This window comes from Musca vetustissima, unplaced genomic scaffold, assembly GCF_032173495.1.
Source record: "Musca vetustissima isolate MV318-11 ecotype Yass unplaced genomic scaffold, APGP_CSIRO_Mvet_v1 utg54033, whole genome shotgun sequence".
Taxonomy (NCBI): domain Eukaryota; kingdom Metazoa; phylum Arthropoda; class Insecta; order Diptera; family Muscidae; genus Musca; species Musca vetustissima.
In genome coordinates this window covers 93,000-111,675 of record NW_026877083.1, presented here as the reverse complement: position 1 = coordinate 111,675, position 18,676 = coordinate 93,000, and the positions used below count along the sequence as shown (strand labels likewise).

The window sequence follows — 18,676 nt, the reverse complement described above, 5'->3', positions numbered from 1 at the left end:
TGGAATTGGAGTAGCGATATTTGATTATAAAACTTTTGCTGATTTGTTGAATTAGAGTAGGCCTATTTGAAATAGGGTATATAAATTCAAGGATAAAATAAATTATTTAGGGAGAGAGAGAGAGACTTTCTCTCAATCCCTTAAACTCGTTTTTTATTAATATTCAAAAAAAAAAAAAAAAAATAAATAAATAATAAAAATGTATTAATTAAAATACCCGTTTCAATTTTTTGAAATTAAAAAATGGAAATTTTCATTTTCAATAAAACAAGGACGTATTGAGTCAATGGACCTTGGGCCAGCCAAAAAATATATATCTGATTTTGTTTTCAATTACTATATAAATTATCACAACAAGCGTATTTGTTTTTTGAAAATTAAAAGCGCAAAATAGTTCCATAAATCTAATCATTTAGGAATATCTATGTTTTTTATAACCACAACAATATGGAAGCATTTTGGTTTTGGTTTCTTTTTTTCAAGACAAAAATATAATAATGTACATACATATATAATAACCATATTATTAAACACATAAATTCCAATTAAAATAAAATAAAAATAAGAATTTTGTTTGCTTTACAAAGTGGTTTGTACATTTTGAACAGCCTTGGAGAGTTCAACTTTGGAAGGTATCATATAAAATGCTGGTGATACTTCTTCGCCACAGGGGCATTGACAACCTACAGAGAGAGAGAGAGGGAAGATAAAAAATTAAAATTAGTTTGATATGGCATTAAATTCTTTACTTGAATTTTGTCTCCATTTTAATTTTTGTTATTTTCAAGATCGTATCCCAAATTTCCAAACTGTCTATGCCTTTAACATTGATATTTCCCGATCTATTGAAAGATATTTTGAATATTTCTTCATTATACTCACCATTTATCCAACTATAATTTCCCAATTTCTGATCACACTTGGGACAATTCAAACGTCCTTGGGTATTATTGCCAATATGTTTCATCCAGGCAATTGGTTCGACAAATAAAATATTCTGACAATAGGTGAGGGGGGTATTTTGTTGTGTTCCCTCCTCACCGCCCGTTGTTGGTGATGACAATGAAACTTTACGTATTTGCTGGGCAATTTGTTCCAACAGCCGGGGAGCCCCGCCGCCACCACCACCAACACCTGTTCCAGTTGTTTGGTCTGTGGTTTTATCTGCACTCATCATAGTTGTATTACCATTATCGTTGACTTTTTCTTGTGCCACATTTTTAGCCGTGTGCTGTAAAACATTTGATTTTGATGCCAAAACACGACGACACTTGCGACAACGGTAAACAATGGGTTCGGGATTTTCTTGAGTTATTGCTGGATCGGGTTTTATCAGATCATTGAAATTGGGTGGAAGAATTTTGGCTGTAATGTACACTTTTTAGATTTTTAACTCTCAAAAAAATTACGAAATACATCTTACCTTTCCGCACCTGATCACCAGCCAAACGTAAACGATAGATTTTATATTTTTGATAGTGTGGATCGATGTTGCAACCCATGCGATGCCATAATTTCAATTGAGCAGCAAATCCAGCATTTGGTTGTACAAAACGCCGTTTCGATTTTACGAAATCATAGGCTGTGTTGTAGTCCATATTGTGACGTTTCATAATATAGGCAATAACTGCGGATGAACTGCGACTAACACCAAAATAACTTAAAAGAGGGAGACATAGTTTATAAATTGGAATTTCATTAAAAACAAATGGACATTAACACTTACCAATGCACCAGAATGTTATGGCCTGTTGTAAGAGCTTCATTGATGAAATCATAGCAAGTATTGAGATGATGTAAAATATCTTCCTTGGGCATGTCGGCGACTAAAAGAGAAGAAAGTAATTTTAAAAATCCCCATCTATAGGTATTTAGGCTGTTGGAAAAATTTTACTTTAAAAATCCCCACCTATAGGTCTTTAGGTTGTTGGGGTTGTTGGAAAAAATTTACTTAAAAAATCCCCACCTATAGGTCTTTAGGTTGTTGAAAAAAATTTACTTAAAAAATCCCCACCTATAGGTCTTTAGGTTGTTGGAAAAAATTTACTTTAAAAATCCCCACCTATAGGTATTTTGGTTGTTGAAAAAATCCCCACCTATAGGTTATTAGGTTGATGGAAAAAATTTACTTTAAAAATCCCCACCTATAGGTATTTTGGGTTATTGAAAATTTTTACCTTAAAAATCCTCGCCTATTGGCCTTTAATTTGTGGGAAAAAATTTATTTTAAAAATCCACGCCTATTGGTTTTTAGGTTATTGAAAATTTTTACCTTAAAAATCTTCGCCTATTGGCCTTTAATTTGTGGGAAAAAATTTATTTTAAAAATCTACGCCTCTTGGCCTTTGGGTTGTTGGAAAAAATTTACTTTAAAAATCCAGGCCTATTGGTTTTTAGGTTATTGACAATTTTTACCTTAAAAATCCTCGCCTATTGGCCTTTAATTTGTGGGAAAAAAATTATTTTAAAAATCTACGCCTCTTGGCCTTTAATTTATTGGAAAAAAATAGCCTTTTGTAATATCCGGTCAATATTGTAATATCCGGCCTACACAATGAAATTGATATCCTTCAACGGATTTTGTAAACATTCATTCACAACATTATTATTATTATTGGGTCTATATTACGAAATTCGAACAAGTTTGATTGACATATACCGACAATCGAAACCATCCCACGTAGTGAATGACGTACAAATATACATAAGCATGATTTATATACAATGTCCATTAATACATAAATGGGTAAAACTTACTGTGTATATATTTTGTGGTTAGGAATGATGCCTCCGTTATGTGCTGTGGCAATGGTATTGAGTCCAGCGTTAATATATACGAAATATTAAATGAACGCAAAGTTTCCATATGGGTAGCAGCAGTTAAATTTCCTGTAAATTTTATGAATGAAAATAATTAAATTTATATACAAATTTTATATAAGTTTATTCCACTTACCCAAATATAGTCCCGGCTCGATTTCATCCAAACTTATGGGTCCACCATCGAAATCTTCACGGCATAAATTGCCTGTATCTCGTAGTTTTTGTTTGGGATTTATTGGATTTTCACACATTTTTGCTACTAATTTTTAATTAATTTAATTTTTTCTAATCTGGGAAGAACTGGACTCTTTGGAGGCACATCTATATCCTATCCACACAAGTTGTCTTGTAATAGAAATAAATTTTATTTATAAACACAATTGTTTTAGGACCTATGGAAGCAATGCCGATAACGTTGACAACAAATTAATTTTGATAATTTTCGAGCTGTCGATAGAAAATCATTCGTGTGACAGCTTGGGGGGATATTAATCGAAAATTGCCGATAACGATTGCTTCTTACTTCGGAACTTTTAGCCGTTAACTTCACTCTTGTTTAAAAGAATCTGTTACGTGCCACCTACTTCGGCACTATTGGTGTATCTGTGGCCGCTAGCTCAGGAGCCAATAATCAGGGCGGTTCCATCCCAGACACCAATAGTCCTAGAGGACGAACAATTAAATTCTTATTTCGACAAACATAAATAAAGACAAAACTATACAACACAAACACCTGGTACACCGGAAACAAGGGAGATTGGTGGTTTTACTCCCACACTTGCCCACCCTACCTTGACCCTTAGATCCTATTAACACATCAACATTTAAAGGGCCCCGAATTCCACATACACTCACCTCATTACAATATCCTAACTCTCCTCTCTCACAAAAACAATCAGAACATCATATTATTTTTAACAAACAAATCAAAAACAGTTTATTGACATAATTTTCTTAAGAATAAAAACACGAGATAAGAATGAAACATTAACTATAATTCATAAATTTTAGGATTCATTAAATTTTATGACTTTTACCCTTTTTTATGTGGATAAAAATAATGCCAATATAGGCTCTTATCTCACAAGTATTAAAATGGTTATACCTGCCTAAATGAGCTCGCTTAGTAGGTTTTTATTGGACATAATAATTCGTCCACACAATGAACAAAAACACTACATAAATTGGGGCAACCCTAGAATCATTATATCGCAAGAAAAAACCTAGTTAATGCTTCTTACAAACAAATATTTAGAATCATTAAGTAACAAACACTTATGGACAACACAACTTAACCTAGATTTAACCTAATAGTTTAAATAGTATTGTTATGTAATATTATTAGTTTTAATCGATTTTTAAAATTTTCATATTTTTTTGTTTTCTTTAGTTTTGGTTATGCCTTTTTATAATTTTTAATTTTTTGTAAATAACATACTTCTATTCTTTTCTTTCTTTTCAGATTATTTAATTTTCTTATGGTGATTATTAAATTTTCTTATGGTGGCGATGCCAGTTTTACATATGGAATTGGTAAGTAATATCTTCGTTACCTGGATTAATCCAAAATAATAATAATTGGTAACCTTTCCGTTTTATTCCTTTTCAGCACACCTACAGCCGACGTCTTCCTCGGGATTAGGCAGAACCCGGTAGTTTGGCGCTTGCTGTTGTTGCCGTGCCTATTGTGGCTGGGTCCAATTTGGTGGCTGTTGTAGCGGCGATTATGTGTGGCCGATGCAATGGCAGTGATTTTTCGCCAAAGAGGTTTCTGTGGTTGCCGCTGTTGCTGGTTTGCGGTTTTTTTGTAGCCGATAAAATAAAAACTGACCTCTCCGTTTTATACTTGTTGGGGAGGTCAGCTGAAGCCTCAGATTTTTGGCTAATTGGCGGTACCCTGTAAACAAATAAAAATCGCACAAAACAACATAAGTCGACACAATCACACACTACACAATGACTTTACACTTACAATCTGTTTTTAACGCCCACAACATAAATAAAAATCAATTAAGGCAGACTTAGGCCTTTTTAAAAAACTAATATTTGAGTTTGTTTTATTTTCCGAAAAACTATCGTATCGCACCACTGTTCAAATGAGAGCGCATTTTTTCCTTTGGGGTCCTTTTATACTGCAGGGGACGACGCCGAATTTTCCCTCTTTTCGGTCTTTTCTTTTTTCCCTGCTGTTTATCATTTTTTTCTATCTACGACCTAGCGACCCCTATAATTATCGCAGAGTTGCATATCCGATTAATAACCATCGATACTAATCGGTGTTAATGCAACCCTGACAGTAGCGGCAATTTTTGGTACCACAGCATTTCCGCTTCATTTCTCAAGTGCCGGTTGCTAGTGTCGGGAGGTCGCGGACGGGTTAGTTAAATTAAAAAATTCTAATTAAAGCACCACGCAACAAAACTTCGCCATTTCCAAATCCTGTGAAGAAAATGGCGATGTGCGTTTATGTTTGCTCTCGAATCGTTCGCAGTATAAAATGTAACCACATTCGTGATACCGTCGTGTTAACAAAAAAATACACATAATTTGTTCCAACCCAAGCTGTTCAATTAAAAAAAATCGGGTATATCATCGGGCACCATGAGGCTGCAATCCCTCATTACGGATGACCGTTTGACCTTGGATCACATATTTGCCTTTTACCTAGGTGAGTATTTTTCCTTTTTAATTTATATATTATTTATTTCTTTAATGAATCTATTCCTCCTTTTTTCAGAAACATTTTCTTTACCTGAACAATGAATGGCTGGCATTTTTTCGTACATGTGTGTGTGTTCGTTGTATGGGATGCCCGTATCGACGTACATTCAGTTTAATGTGGTTCTTGTGGCGGCAGTTGACCACACACACACATATATACACCATTCATTGAAATGCCTTTGAAATGACATTGATGTAAATGCCTATCACTGTCCGTCATACATGTATGAGGATTCGGTATGAAGCCATGCTGTTGCTGCTGAGTATGAATGGCGATGTTGCTATTCTATTTTCTGGTTTTCTGTATTGTTTTGATTTGCCTTGGTTCATACGAATGTGTGCAGGTAAAGCAATTGTTTTTGTTTTCTTTTCTTTGTACTTCTGTTTATGTTGCCTATTTATTTTCTTAATGTATGGTTTATTGTGAATCATTACTTTTGTATTTTCTTTTTATAATTCTATATTATTAATTATGTTTTTTTTCTTTTTCTAGGTAATGGAATTCTGTGGGGCGTTTCCAAATGCAACGAAGGCGAAAACGTTATATACAAAGTAAAGGGATTGTTTCACCACGTATTGACATCCATTGGAAATCTTCGAAGAAATATTTCGGAGAAATAATTTATTTGTGACGGTGGTATATTCACTATTGCGGAAGCATTAATACCATAGACAGACGACAGCTTTAATTTGCATTAAAAAGTTCCTAATTTGAATTAAAATTTACCCCTGACAGACGAGAGTTTCTGCATTTATGAACCAGTTTTTTGTTTCAAAAGTATTGTTTGTCTGTGTGTAGGAAGAAAATATTGACATTTATTTACAATATTTTTAGGGTTACATCTTTTTGAAATTGATACATGGCCGGAAGGAAAACTAACAGCTATAATGAAGATAAAACAGCTCCAAATTTGAAGAAATGTTGAATTTTGCCTTTATTTTTAATTTTTATTTTCGTAAACGTAAACAAATTTGACAACAATCAATTTATTTTCTACAGCATTGCCATATTGAAATTGCTTAATTCAGTATAAATTCAGTTTGATTTTGTGCATTAACAACACATAAAAATGAGGATAATGTACAAGTTAATTTGAATTAAGGCTGTTAATGCAAATTAAGGCTGTCGTCTGTCTAGGCTATAAGAAACACAGGTATGTTGACGTTCGTAATTTAGTTTGTGAGAAAATTTCTTGAATTTCCCAAGTGACATTTTATGTGGATAATTATATCGAAATATATACCAGTGTGCTTTATTATAACATGGAAAGTGTCGGGTCTATATTATTGCCACTTTACACCTTGTGTTGTGTTTTTTTTTGCTACCTGTATAACCCATAATATATAGTGCATACTGTTGATAGTGATGAACATGATAAATTCAATTTTCCGATTGCCCACTACATGAATACTTAAATATTATCTTGGGTGTTGATTCATGCCATATTGGGATGTAGGCATATTATATTTACGTCCATTATTACCCACCGTGCAACGAGAGGTTACAACAACAAGAATGAGTGACAATATTAAAATATTCTGACAAATGCATCAAGTGGTGGTTTTACGTGGAAATTCAATTAAATATATATAAAACATTTGCGTGTGGAGCATTTGTTTTGTTATTATCAACGAATAGACTTGATGTGTTCTCCTTCCATGGGCTTTGGATGCATTTTTCGTAACAATGCATACCCAAACCAAAAAAAAATGACAACAATTAGATCAGCAAAGTGATCTTAGGGTTGATTAACAATACTTGTGGCTTTCTGAATCATGATATTATTGCATGGTGGTTTGGCGAAGGATGTTGATACTTTTATGAAAAAAATGTGTACGCCGGAAAAATCTTGTTTTATTTATATTTTATAAAGGTGTTATTAATTGAATAAGGAAAGGTTTCTGTTCTAAAAAAAAGGTGTGTTATCAATTTCTACATATTTAAAAAAAATTCTTGGGTAATAACAAATCACCAATGCTTGGTGTCTAATTTCAAATTGGTCGCATATTTAATTTATTATTTAAAAACGTTTTGAACCAATGTTTTTAATATGAACCATCGCTCATTGAACTAATCTATTCGATCATTCATTATTTTTAAACAAAAAAACTTTTATAACAAAAAAATATTTATTTGGCGTCTGCTGTATCACCTCGTACACAGGTCATGGGTTCCATCATCATACCACATGATTCTTTAGAGCATTACCCTTTTCTTGTTCATATAGGGTAAGAGCACCAATGGTCGGCACTTTAAAGATTTTCGCATTTTAACCGTTCCTTACTATATTTTACTATATATTTTTTTACTATATTGTATTTAGGTTCATATGTTTCCAAATTTCCTTTATTCCCCGATGCAATAAAAATTTTTTTTTAATTAATTTGTATTAAAGCAGATTAAATTGGCAATTAGGTAAAATAGTGCCTTTGTGCCAATAGTCAGCAGGGCTAAATACGGTATTTCTGAGGTTCAAATTGTTTAAGATTAAAGCCATGTCGTACATTACGTAAATCAGCCAAAACTGATTTTTTTATATATATTGATCGGTATTTAGAGCATTTATTTCACATTTTTTTTCCAATTTTGAGCCCTAATGATCGAAGAGTTCCTTATTATTCATCCATGTGCGGACTATTGGAACAACATAAAAATTTTGTTCCTAAGGACGGCATCGATAAAAATCTCATAACTACAAATGTTTTTTTTTTTTATCATTTTAAATTCTTAAGTGTTATGAGTAAATGTACTTAGCTCCTCGATTACATTTTATACAGATATAGTTTGCAGTGTTATTGAAGATTCTTCATTTAAAACAGATGCCTACTATTGGTGCATGTCGGAATTAGGTGCGTTTACCCTATTTTATTTTACTTTTTTTTTTTTTTGTGAGAAATCTCCCGATTGTATCAACATGCTGCTAGATTGAATATTAAATATACATATTTGGAATTGCAGTAGGATGGAAATATAAGGAGATTTGCTGGGATTGCTATTGACTTTAAAAAAATGCTGTAAAATTGTCTATGATTTTAAATAAACTTGAATCTGTGAATTGAAGTTGGCTGGTGTGTGTAGGAATATTACGTTTGACTATTGTTGATGTCAGATGAGTTTATTTCATATCATTATTTTATGTACGGGTTTTTTTATTTTTATCAGTAGATCTAACTTTTTTATACATTATGAGCCTGATGTTATAGAAAATGATGATAACGAAGTGAGGATTTGAACCAGCTTCTGGTTTTTTCTTGTTTCTTTAGGTCTAGTTCAAACTTCTTTTCTCTGGTTTTCCATTTAAAATTAGACATTGCTTTTCCCAACGTGGGGAACTCCCACACCCTGATTTAGTTTTAAAAGCCGGGCTATGAAGAATCTATGAGTGTCGAGTGTGTTCACATAATCACAAATACTTGTGATTTTGCGGTATATGAAAGGAATAGGAAATGTTATAAATATTTTAATGCATATAGATAAACTAAATTGGACTTCTGTCTAAATTTAATTAATCTAATATTGCACTACAGGTATTTTATAATAAGATCTATTGCACTTTCTAACTTTCTTCCGGCTAAAAAAAAACTCCCACAAATGATACAACAACCAGTTTTCAAACAATTTCAAAGCAATACAGATTAATTTACTTAATCTAATATTGCACTTAAAAAATATATTTTTATCACAGGTTATTGCACATTTGTTATTGGGTCTTTGCATAAACAAAATAAACATTGTGTATAATAATCAATGCATTATAGATCAATTTACTTAATCTATTATTGCACTTAAATTATTTTATCACAGTTTATTGCACTTTTGTTTACATTTTTAAATCTTTGGCGTGGAAATTACCAAGTGGTTTCCCCTGGAGCGTCTCGAGCTCATACATATTATTGCCCACTGGTTTTACTATTCTACATTTGAGGAATTTCTTGCAGAACTTGGCATTAATATTATTTTTGAAGTCCGATAAGGTATGATTCCTCCTGTATACTTCCTGACCTGGTAAAAATTTGACAATACGCGCTCGTTGATTGTACCGTTTGGCGCTAGATAAGTGGGCTTGGTGTAGGTTTTCTTTAATACGCTCTCGCATTAGTTCTAACTTCTCTGACCTAGTTATTTGTTGGATTTGGTGATCGGTTAGGGATAGGAGCTTTTTGGCTAGTTTGTAGTCAGTTCCACTAGTGAACATATTATAACCAAATAAAGCGAAAAACGGATTGATTCCTGTCGCTGAATGCACCGATGTTCTTAAGGCTTGTTCAATTTCCTCTAAATAAAGGTCCCAATCCCGGTGATCCTTTTCAACATATGTTCGTATGGCAGCTAATACGGATTGATTTACTCGCTCTGATGCGTTGGATTGAGGGGAGTAGTAGGCCGTAGTGATGTGGTTTATTTTGTAGTTATTTATCATTTCTGCGAAAACTTTTGATACGAACTGTTTTCCATTGTCACTGTGGATGATCTCTGGTACTCCGAAAGTATGGAAAACTTGGTTTTCCAGAAATTGTACAACGTTTTGTGCAGTGGCCTCTCTCATCGCATGCAGGAAGGTGAACTTTGTAAAGTGGTCGACGACAATGAAAATGTAGGCGTTTCCTTTTTTCGATCTCGGATACTTTCCTAGAAAATCGATATACAATTTCTGGAAAGGTCTCTGACTTATGACTTCGCTGCCTATTGTAGGGTTCATATGCTGATTTGCTGGCTTCGTTTCTTTGCACGTTACACAATTTCGCACATATTGTCTGACCTGTGAGGACATATTTGGCCAATAATAGTATGTTTTCAAACGCTTAAGGGTTTTTGAAATACCGTCGTGCACTGAATTTCCATACTGATGTGCTTTCTCAATCAGAACATATGTTATGTCTTGAGGTACCCACAGTTTCCATTCGAATTCCATAATTTCTTCTTCAAAATGCTTGGTTCGAATATATATTTTGTCGTTATCCACTTTTAAATCTGGTAACCTCTCTTGGTTGTCTTTGATCGTTTTTCGCAATTCGGCATATTCATTACTTTCGAATGCGGTGGTTTCAAAGTCCAATAGGTCATCGTCGCTTAGTTCTTCTATAATAATTCCGGACTCGACAGGCATTCTAGATAGGGTATCGGCTACCACGTTTTCGGAACCTTTGCGATGTTCAATCGAAAAATCGTAAGCCTGGAGTTGGAGTGACCATCTCGCCAGTCTTCCGCTCAGGTCTTTTAAGGACATCAGCCATTTGAGGCTGGCATGATCGGTGATAATGGTGAACTTCATAAGCTCGACATACGGACGGAATCTTTTTACTGCTAATACTGCTGCCAAGCACTCTTTTTCCGTAACGGAGTAATTTCTTTGGGCTGAATTTAATTTCTGCGAGTAAAACGCGATAGGGTTCTCTCCGCCACCATCATTTTTCTGGAAGAGCACTGCGCCTATACCGTACTCCGAAGCATCGCACTGAATAAAGAATTCTCGGCTAAAGTCAGGATGTCTGAGAACCGGTGCTGATGTGAGCGCATGTTTTAGGGACTGGAAAGATTGGATAGCGTTTGTGGTCATAATAAATTTCTGCCCCTTTTTTAACGTATCTGTCAGGGCGGAAGATATAGAGGCGAAGTCCTTTATAAACCTTCGGTACCATCCTGCGGTACCGAGGAAACTACGGACTTCCCTTGGCGATTTCGGTGGTGGTATCTTTTGAATAGCGCTGACCTTTTCCGGATCAGTCTTCAACATTCCGCTACCAATGATGAATCCGAGATATTTTAGTTCTCTAAAACAAAACAAAGATTTTTTTAGTCCGATCGTTAGATTGGCTCTTTGCAGACATTCGGCTACTTCCTCCAGCAATTTCAGGTGATTTTCAAAGTCGTCGGCTATTATTAAGAGATCATCCAAGTAAATGAAGACATTGGACTTAAGTCGTCCTGGAATAACCTTGTCCATCAATCTGCATAACCTTTGTGCCGCATTACATAGGCCAAATGGCATGACCCTGAATTGATACAGAGGTCGACCTGGTACTGTGAAGGCTGTATATGGCTTTGCTTCTTCCTCTAATTCGATCTGCCAAAAGGCATACTTCAGGTCGACACTACTGATATAATGGGTTTGATCGATCCTGCTTAATATCCCATCGATATTTTGTAAGGGATACGCATCTTTCACTGTAAGGGCATTTAGTTTTCTCGCATCGAGGCAGAAGCGATTTTTGTTCGGCTTTCTCACTACTGTGGTGCGATTGCTCCACGGCGAATCACTCTCCTCAATAACTTTCAGAGCGAGCATATTATCAATTTCGTTGTACACTATTTCTTGGACGGCAGGCGATAATGGATAATGCTTATCCTTGACAGGATTTGCACCTTCTACTAATTTAATGGCATGTTTTTCAAGTTTCGTGCAACCTAGTCCATTTTTCTCGAATGTTGGGAATTTATTTATTATTTCATCAAGCCTTTTCCGCTGTTCAGACGACAGCTGGTGCATATTTTTATTCTCATTGGTAGAGTTCCCATGAAGTTGCTTTTGTAAGTCTAAATTGATTTCTTCGATGGGGAATATGTCAGGGGCAATATTAAATAATCTCCAAAAGTCAGTTCCTAAATAAAGATCTTGTTCGAGATCCGGACATAAATAAAGATTCATCCTTGCCAATTGTTCTTGATAATATACCTCTACGTTAACTTTTCCAATAATTCGGTGTGTTTTCCCTGACGCAGTACTAACGTTTGTGTCTTGGGGGTTCACCATAATGTTTAATTCTTCAATTATTTCTCGACAGTGTTTACCTAGAATCGATACTGTGGCTCCGGAATCTAGGAGACCTTTTATTTCTTTGCCTTCGATTTTTATAATGGCGTATGGTCTAGGATCTTTTTGTGATTTGCATCTTATGACGGCTTCAGAAATTACTTTCTTTAGTTCCCTACATTCTTTCTGTCTTTGCCTCATTTTCATTATCCTCATTCTATTTCTTATGTTTATTTGATTCTACATCTGTTAATTCGGAATTATCTGTAAGTTGTGGTTCTTGAAAAATTTCAGATCTTCTTATTTCGTAATGGTGTTGTCTGACCTCAAGTGGAAGGTAATGACGCATCTGAGCATAATTGTTGGTATTAATTTGGACTACTTCGGTTGAGGGTTCATCACAGCGGGTTGGTCGGTGGAACGATGGTTCCCCGCTGCAACCATGTTCTTCCTCACGTTTCCCGCTTTGCAGGTTGAACATTTTGGGGTTATAGTATTTTGCCTTCCACATTTAAAACAAAATAGTCCTCTTTGGGACGAAGGACAATCCCTAAACCCATGTCCTGCGATTTGGCAATTCCAGCAGACGATTTGATTTACAGCTGACACTTCGATAATTTCTTCCTGATCTTCGACTGCTTGGTATTCAATATCTTCTTCTTGCAAAGCGTGTACCCGTATTGGCCTATTAACATTGGGTGGAGGAGGAATTGGAGGAGCTTGGTCACGTCGAAAGAAGGTCCTTTCAATTTCCAGACACTCTACTCTTAATTGCTCTAGAGATGATACGGGCATAGAATATACGATGCTAGATAGGTTCTTCCTCAGATTCTTTTTGACCAAAGAAATCATCTCGTAGTCGGAGACGGGTTTCTCTAATTTAGCCCTCATCAAACTAACATCGTGGAAGAATGCATCGATGGGTTCGGTGGGTCCCTGTTTTCTTTCTAATAGATCCCGCATTGCTTCGAAAGTCGTCCGCCTAGTCTTGAATCTTTCATTTAAACCGTGTTTTAATGATTCCCAACCGTTTATGTTATTAGATCTTTGTTGGAGCCAGAACCATTCGTATGCTGGACCAGATAGGAGAATGTGGAACTCATTCAGAATGTCTTCCCAAGCTAATCTATAATGTTGTTGGAAGTATTCCAATCGGTATATGAAGTCTTCCACCGATAAACTATTTGGTTTTCCTGAAAAATTCAACCCAAAACGTTCCACTTTTATACTTTGGCTGCCTGAACTAAAGACGGAAGGTGTTACGGTATTTCTGTGATTCCCATTATACGCATTATGGTCCCTATGTTGAGTGGGGATTTCGGATGCGTGGTTACTAGGGGGGTTTGGCCGAGTAGGCGGTGCTGTAGGATGATTTCCCAAATTTATAGATAACCTATTGACATTATCATTCAGACGGTCTATTACGGAATACACTTTATCCATCTCCTTCGCCACACTTTCTTCAACCCATGACCTCAAGTGGGCTCGAGCATCATTCACACTTTCGAGTACCATATTTCTTATTTGATTATTTACCTCGCTTGGTTGGTTACCTGGTATAGGGGCATTAGGTACATTGGATTGCAATCTAGCAGTAGCACTGGTGCTGGGCTGAGGGTTAATAATGGATCCAGACAGATCCCTGATGGTCGCATCCCTATCCATATTGGACTGTTCCATTCTACAGACAACTTTTTTCTTCTTTTGAGTTGGTCTAGGTGATAAAACTGATATCCTGCTGGTGTCAAAAGCTAACGTTCTATTTCGTTTACTTCTTCTTTTCCCTGCCGTATAATCGCTCATTAGAAATTGAAAAAATATTTCATTCAATGAATTTTATTTAAAAAAAAATTTAATTTGATTTTTAAATAATTGTTGAGGATTTTTCGGTGGGGTTATTATAGTTCCGGATTTTAGATATTTATGAAGATATGTTGATACAAAAAAACAAATTACGAAACAAGAAAATAGATTATTTAACTAAAACATAGAAATTAGTAATAAGTTAGAAAACATAAAATAAATAATAAGAGTAAATAAATATAAATTAAATGATAAACATAAGAAGTTAATAAAATAAATAACATAAATAACATAAATAAAAAAAAAAAAACAAATATTACTTGACATAAAAAAAAGACGTACAAACATTAAATTATTAATAGTTTTTAGTGGTTTTTAAACAATTACACATATGAGAGGAAGTTAGGTATATATTTCAATTGCAATTGGGTTGAGTGTGTGGATTTTTTCCTGACATGAAATCAAATATTCTATATTAAAAGTGTCCTAATAAGGTTGTTTCAGTGTACTGGTAGACAAGACTTTAGTTAATTTTCTGACACAGACAAACATTTAGAAGCTAACACCAAGGCAGTTTTCCATAATGAATAGAAAAGAGATCTCTTGGGAGAGATTTACATACAATGCAGTTTGTGAGCACGTCATCACAAACGCTATTGCACATATCCCCTACGTTACTTCCAATTGATGGCTTAGCCAAAAAAATTATATAAAAAAATGACAACACATATACTTGAGGGTAACAACACGGCAGTTTTCAATAAAAATTTTAATGAAAAAGATCTCGTGTATGAGTACTTCGCACAATGCACATTGAGATTACTTCTTCTCAATAGCTATTGCACTTTTCCCTATGCTAACCCTACGTCTATGGCTTATACTAAAATAAATAAATAAAAAAAAATAAATAAATTAAAACTGAAACACAAAAAAAAACAGGTCATAATACACAATACATTCATTGTTACACTGAACGAACAAGACTATTGCAGCTGACCCTTGAGTATGGAACGAAAATCCTAATTTTCTAAGAAACCTAATCTAATATTGCACATTTATCACAAATTTAAAATAATTAAAGCTGTGTTTGCAACATCAGATAGTCATTGGAAGAAAATGCGATTTTCGCTTACGTCTATTTTACCCTATGTTCTATTGTACTGTGCTAAGTTGTTATTGCACAAATTTTTTTAGACTTTCGCTTGGGCGCCATATTGTTACGTGCCATCTACTTCGGCACTATGGTGTATCTGTGGCCGCTAGCTCAGGAGCCAATAATCAGGGCGGTTCCATCCCAGACACCAATAGTCCTAGAGGACGAACAATTAAATTTTTATTTCGACAAACATAAATAAAGACAAAACTATACAACACAAACACCTGGTACACCTGAAACAAGGGAGATTGGTGGTTTTACTCCCACACTTGCCCACCCTACCTTGACCCTTAGATCCTATTAAAAATAACAACATTTTTAAGGGCCCCGAATTCCATGTACACTCACCTCATTACAATATCCTAACTCTCCTCTCTCACAAAAACAATCAGAACATCATATTATTTTTAACAAACAAATCAAAAACAGTTTATTGACATAATTTCCTTAATAGATAAAACACGATAAGAATGAAACATTAACTATAATTCATAAATTTTAGGATTCATTAAATTTTAGGACTTTTACCCTTTTTTATGTGGATAAAAATAATGCCAATATAGGCTCTTATCTCACAAGTATTAAAATGGTTATACCTGCCTAAAGGAGCTCGCTTAGTAGGTTTTTATTGGACATAATAATTCGTCCACACAATGAACAAAAAAACACTACATAAATTGGGGCAACCCTAGAATCATTATATCGCAAGAAAAAAACCTAGTTAATGCTTCTTACAAACAAATATTTAGAATCATTAAGTAACACACACTTATGGACAACACAACTCAACCTAGATTTAACCTAAGAGTTTAAATAGTATTTTTATGTAATATTATTAGTTTTAATCGATTTTTAAAATTTTCATATTTTTCAGTTTTCTTTAGTTTTGGTTATGCCTTTTTATAATTTTTAATTTTTTTTGTAAATAACATATTTCTATTCTTTTCTTTCTTTTCAGATTATTTAATTTTCTTATGGTGATTATTCAATTTTCTTATGGTGGCGATGCCAGTTTTACATATGGAATTGGTAAGTAATATCTTCGTTACCTGGATTAATCCAAAATAATAATAATTGGTAACCTTTCCGTTTTATTCCTTTTTAGCACACCTACAGCCGACGTCTTCCTCGGGATTAGGCAGAACCCGGTAGTTTGGCGCTTGCTGTTGTTGCCGTGCCTATTGTGGCTGGGGCCAATTTGGTGGCTGTTGTAGCGGCGATTATGTGTGGCCGATGCAATGGCAGTGATTTTTCGCCAAAGAGGTTTCTGTGGTTGCCGCTGTTGCTGGTTTGCGGTTTTTTTGTAGCCGATAAAATAAAAACTGACCTCTCCGTTTTATACTTGTTGGGGAGGTCAGTTGAAGCCTCAGATTTTTGGCTAATTGGCGGTACCCTGCAAACAAATAAAAAACGCACAAAAACAACATAAGTCGACACAATCACACACTACACAATGACTTTACACTTACAATCTGTTTTTAACGCCCACAACATAAATAAAAATCAATTAAGGCAGATTTAGGCCTTTTTTAAAAAACTAATATTTGAGTTTGTTTTATTTTCCGAAAAACTATCGTATCGCACCACTGTTCAAATGAGAGCGCATTTTTTTCTTTGGGGTCCTTTTATACTGCCGGGGACGACGCCGAATTTTCCCTCTTTTCGGTCTTTTCTTTTTTCCCTGCTGTTTATCATTTTTTTCTATCTACGACCTAGCGACCCCTATAATTATCGCAGAGTTGCATATCCGATTAATAACCATCGATAGTAATCTTTAACCCTTTTTTTGTACCACAGCATTTCCGCTTCATTTCTCAAGTGCCGGTTTCAGGTCGCGGAAGTTACAAGATTTTTATTTGTATTTCACATTTTCAGTAAACAAAATAATCGATCTCCCCACAGCACACAAAAGATCAACATCAAAAAATGTTTGCTACTACTACACACACACACACAAATAACCAAACAACCAAATTTATTTGTCCACTCGATTTCACTCTTAGAGTGAACTCATACTCTATTTCGAACATTTTGACTCACACTCTTTTTCTTCATCAAGGAGTACTCGCGAGCACTCCCAAACAAAATAAAAGAGCAGGGATGGAAAATAAAAAATGTGAAAAGGTACCAAAAGAGTACATTTTTTAATAAAAGGGTACTTTTTTCAAGAAAATACAAAAAAAAAATATTTTATTCAGTTTCATAAAGATCGATTTTCAAGATATCACTTAGTGTATCTTTCTGATGGTAATAATATGAGAATTCTTGCTTCTTTCGATTGCATTTGAATATGTATGCTACTGACTAATTTCAAATTCATTACCTGTTTCTCGAAAGCCAATACATATACCCCAAACTAACATGAATTTCAGTTCCAAAGTGCTCTTAAAATTATTGAAGTAAACACGACGACTAGGAATATCATCAATTTGCCTACCTTAGGAGATAGCAGAATATGCCAAATTGAGTATCTGACAAACATATCCATTTGTAATTTTAATCATAACTGAACAGTTATCAGTCGAAAACCTGTTCATATTTTCAAGAGAAATATTGCAATCACATCAATATCTTTATCTGCATACTTTTGTCGGTAAATCCATAACAAATTCTAATCCAAAAAAAATATATATATATATGTCATTGCTTAATGAAGTATTGGAATGGTACTGAAATAGTCACGGGGGTACTACGGTACATTTTTGGGTAAAAAGGTACTGAAAAAAGTACTATTGTACTGAATTTTCCATCCCTGTAAAAGAGTGGAGAGTGTACTCCCTAAAAAACTCGTACTCTTTACTTACTCCCACTCGGGAGTATTTTCCACTCGCGAGTAAAATCGAGCAAATCGGAGCTCTGGTAAAAAGTGTTTGTCTGCAAGTCAAGTAAATCTATGTGACATTCCATATATATATAAGTATTTTGCCTCAATAAAAATTTTACAAAATTCTAATATATACGCTTAAAGCCAGCATACTAAAGATGTAAAATGAATTATGTATGATGGGATATGTTTGTGGACATATTTAGATCTTATTTCTGCAAGAATCACTGCGAAAGACCTATTGGTCTCGAAGATATCGGCAAAAATCTATACCATCCCAAAAATGATTATCACAAAAAAGTATTTTGCTTTTTATTATCATTTTTGAAAAATCATTATATATCACAAGCATTGTCTTTTTATAGTTACCATTGCGGGTAACCACATACTAAAAGCGATTAGGCGACGATTCCAATAAACCACGGCATTTTTTCGCGAATATTTTCTCATAATTTACGTTCAATACATTCTCTAGTAATTTTTCATTTAATATATGGTAATTTCTCGTCCTAATCTCAAAATGAGAGTATTAGATATGCTCGTCGCGGCTTCAAAACATCCCAAATAACTTTAGAATAATAAAAAAGAGGTTTTGCA

The 18,676-nt window shown here is 34.4% G+C and overlaps 1 protein-coding gene across 1 annotated transcript; it reads right to left on the bottom strand.

Annotated features, from left to right (window-relative positions):
- Nucleotides 1-573: 573 nt before the first annotated feature.
- On the bottom strand, nt 574-3,074 carry LOC133321639 (dual specificity protein phosphatase MPK-4-like). The gene is made up of 6 exons (XM_061530721.1): nt 2,957-3,074; nt 2,758-2,889; nt 1,727-1,826; nt 1,424-1,659; nt 883-1,365; nt 574-683 (listed from the first exon to the last, which is right to left on the bottom strand). The coding sequence occupies exons 1-6, from the start codon at nt 3,072-3,074 to the stop codon at nt 580-582; spliced, it is 1,173 nt and encodes a 390-aa protein (XP_061386705.1). The 3' UTR covers nt 574-579.
- Between the last annotated feature and the right edge of the window lie 15,602 nt (nt 3,075-18,676).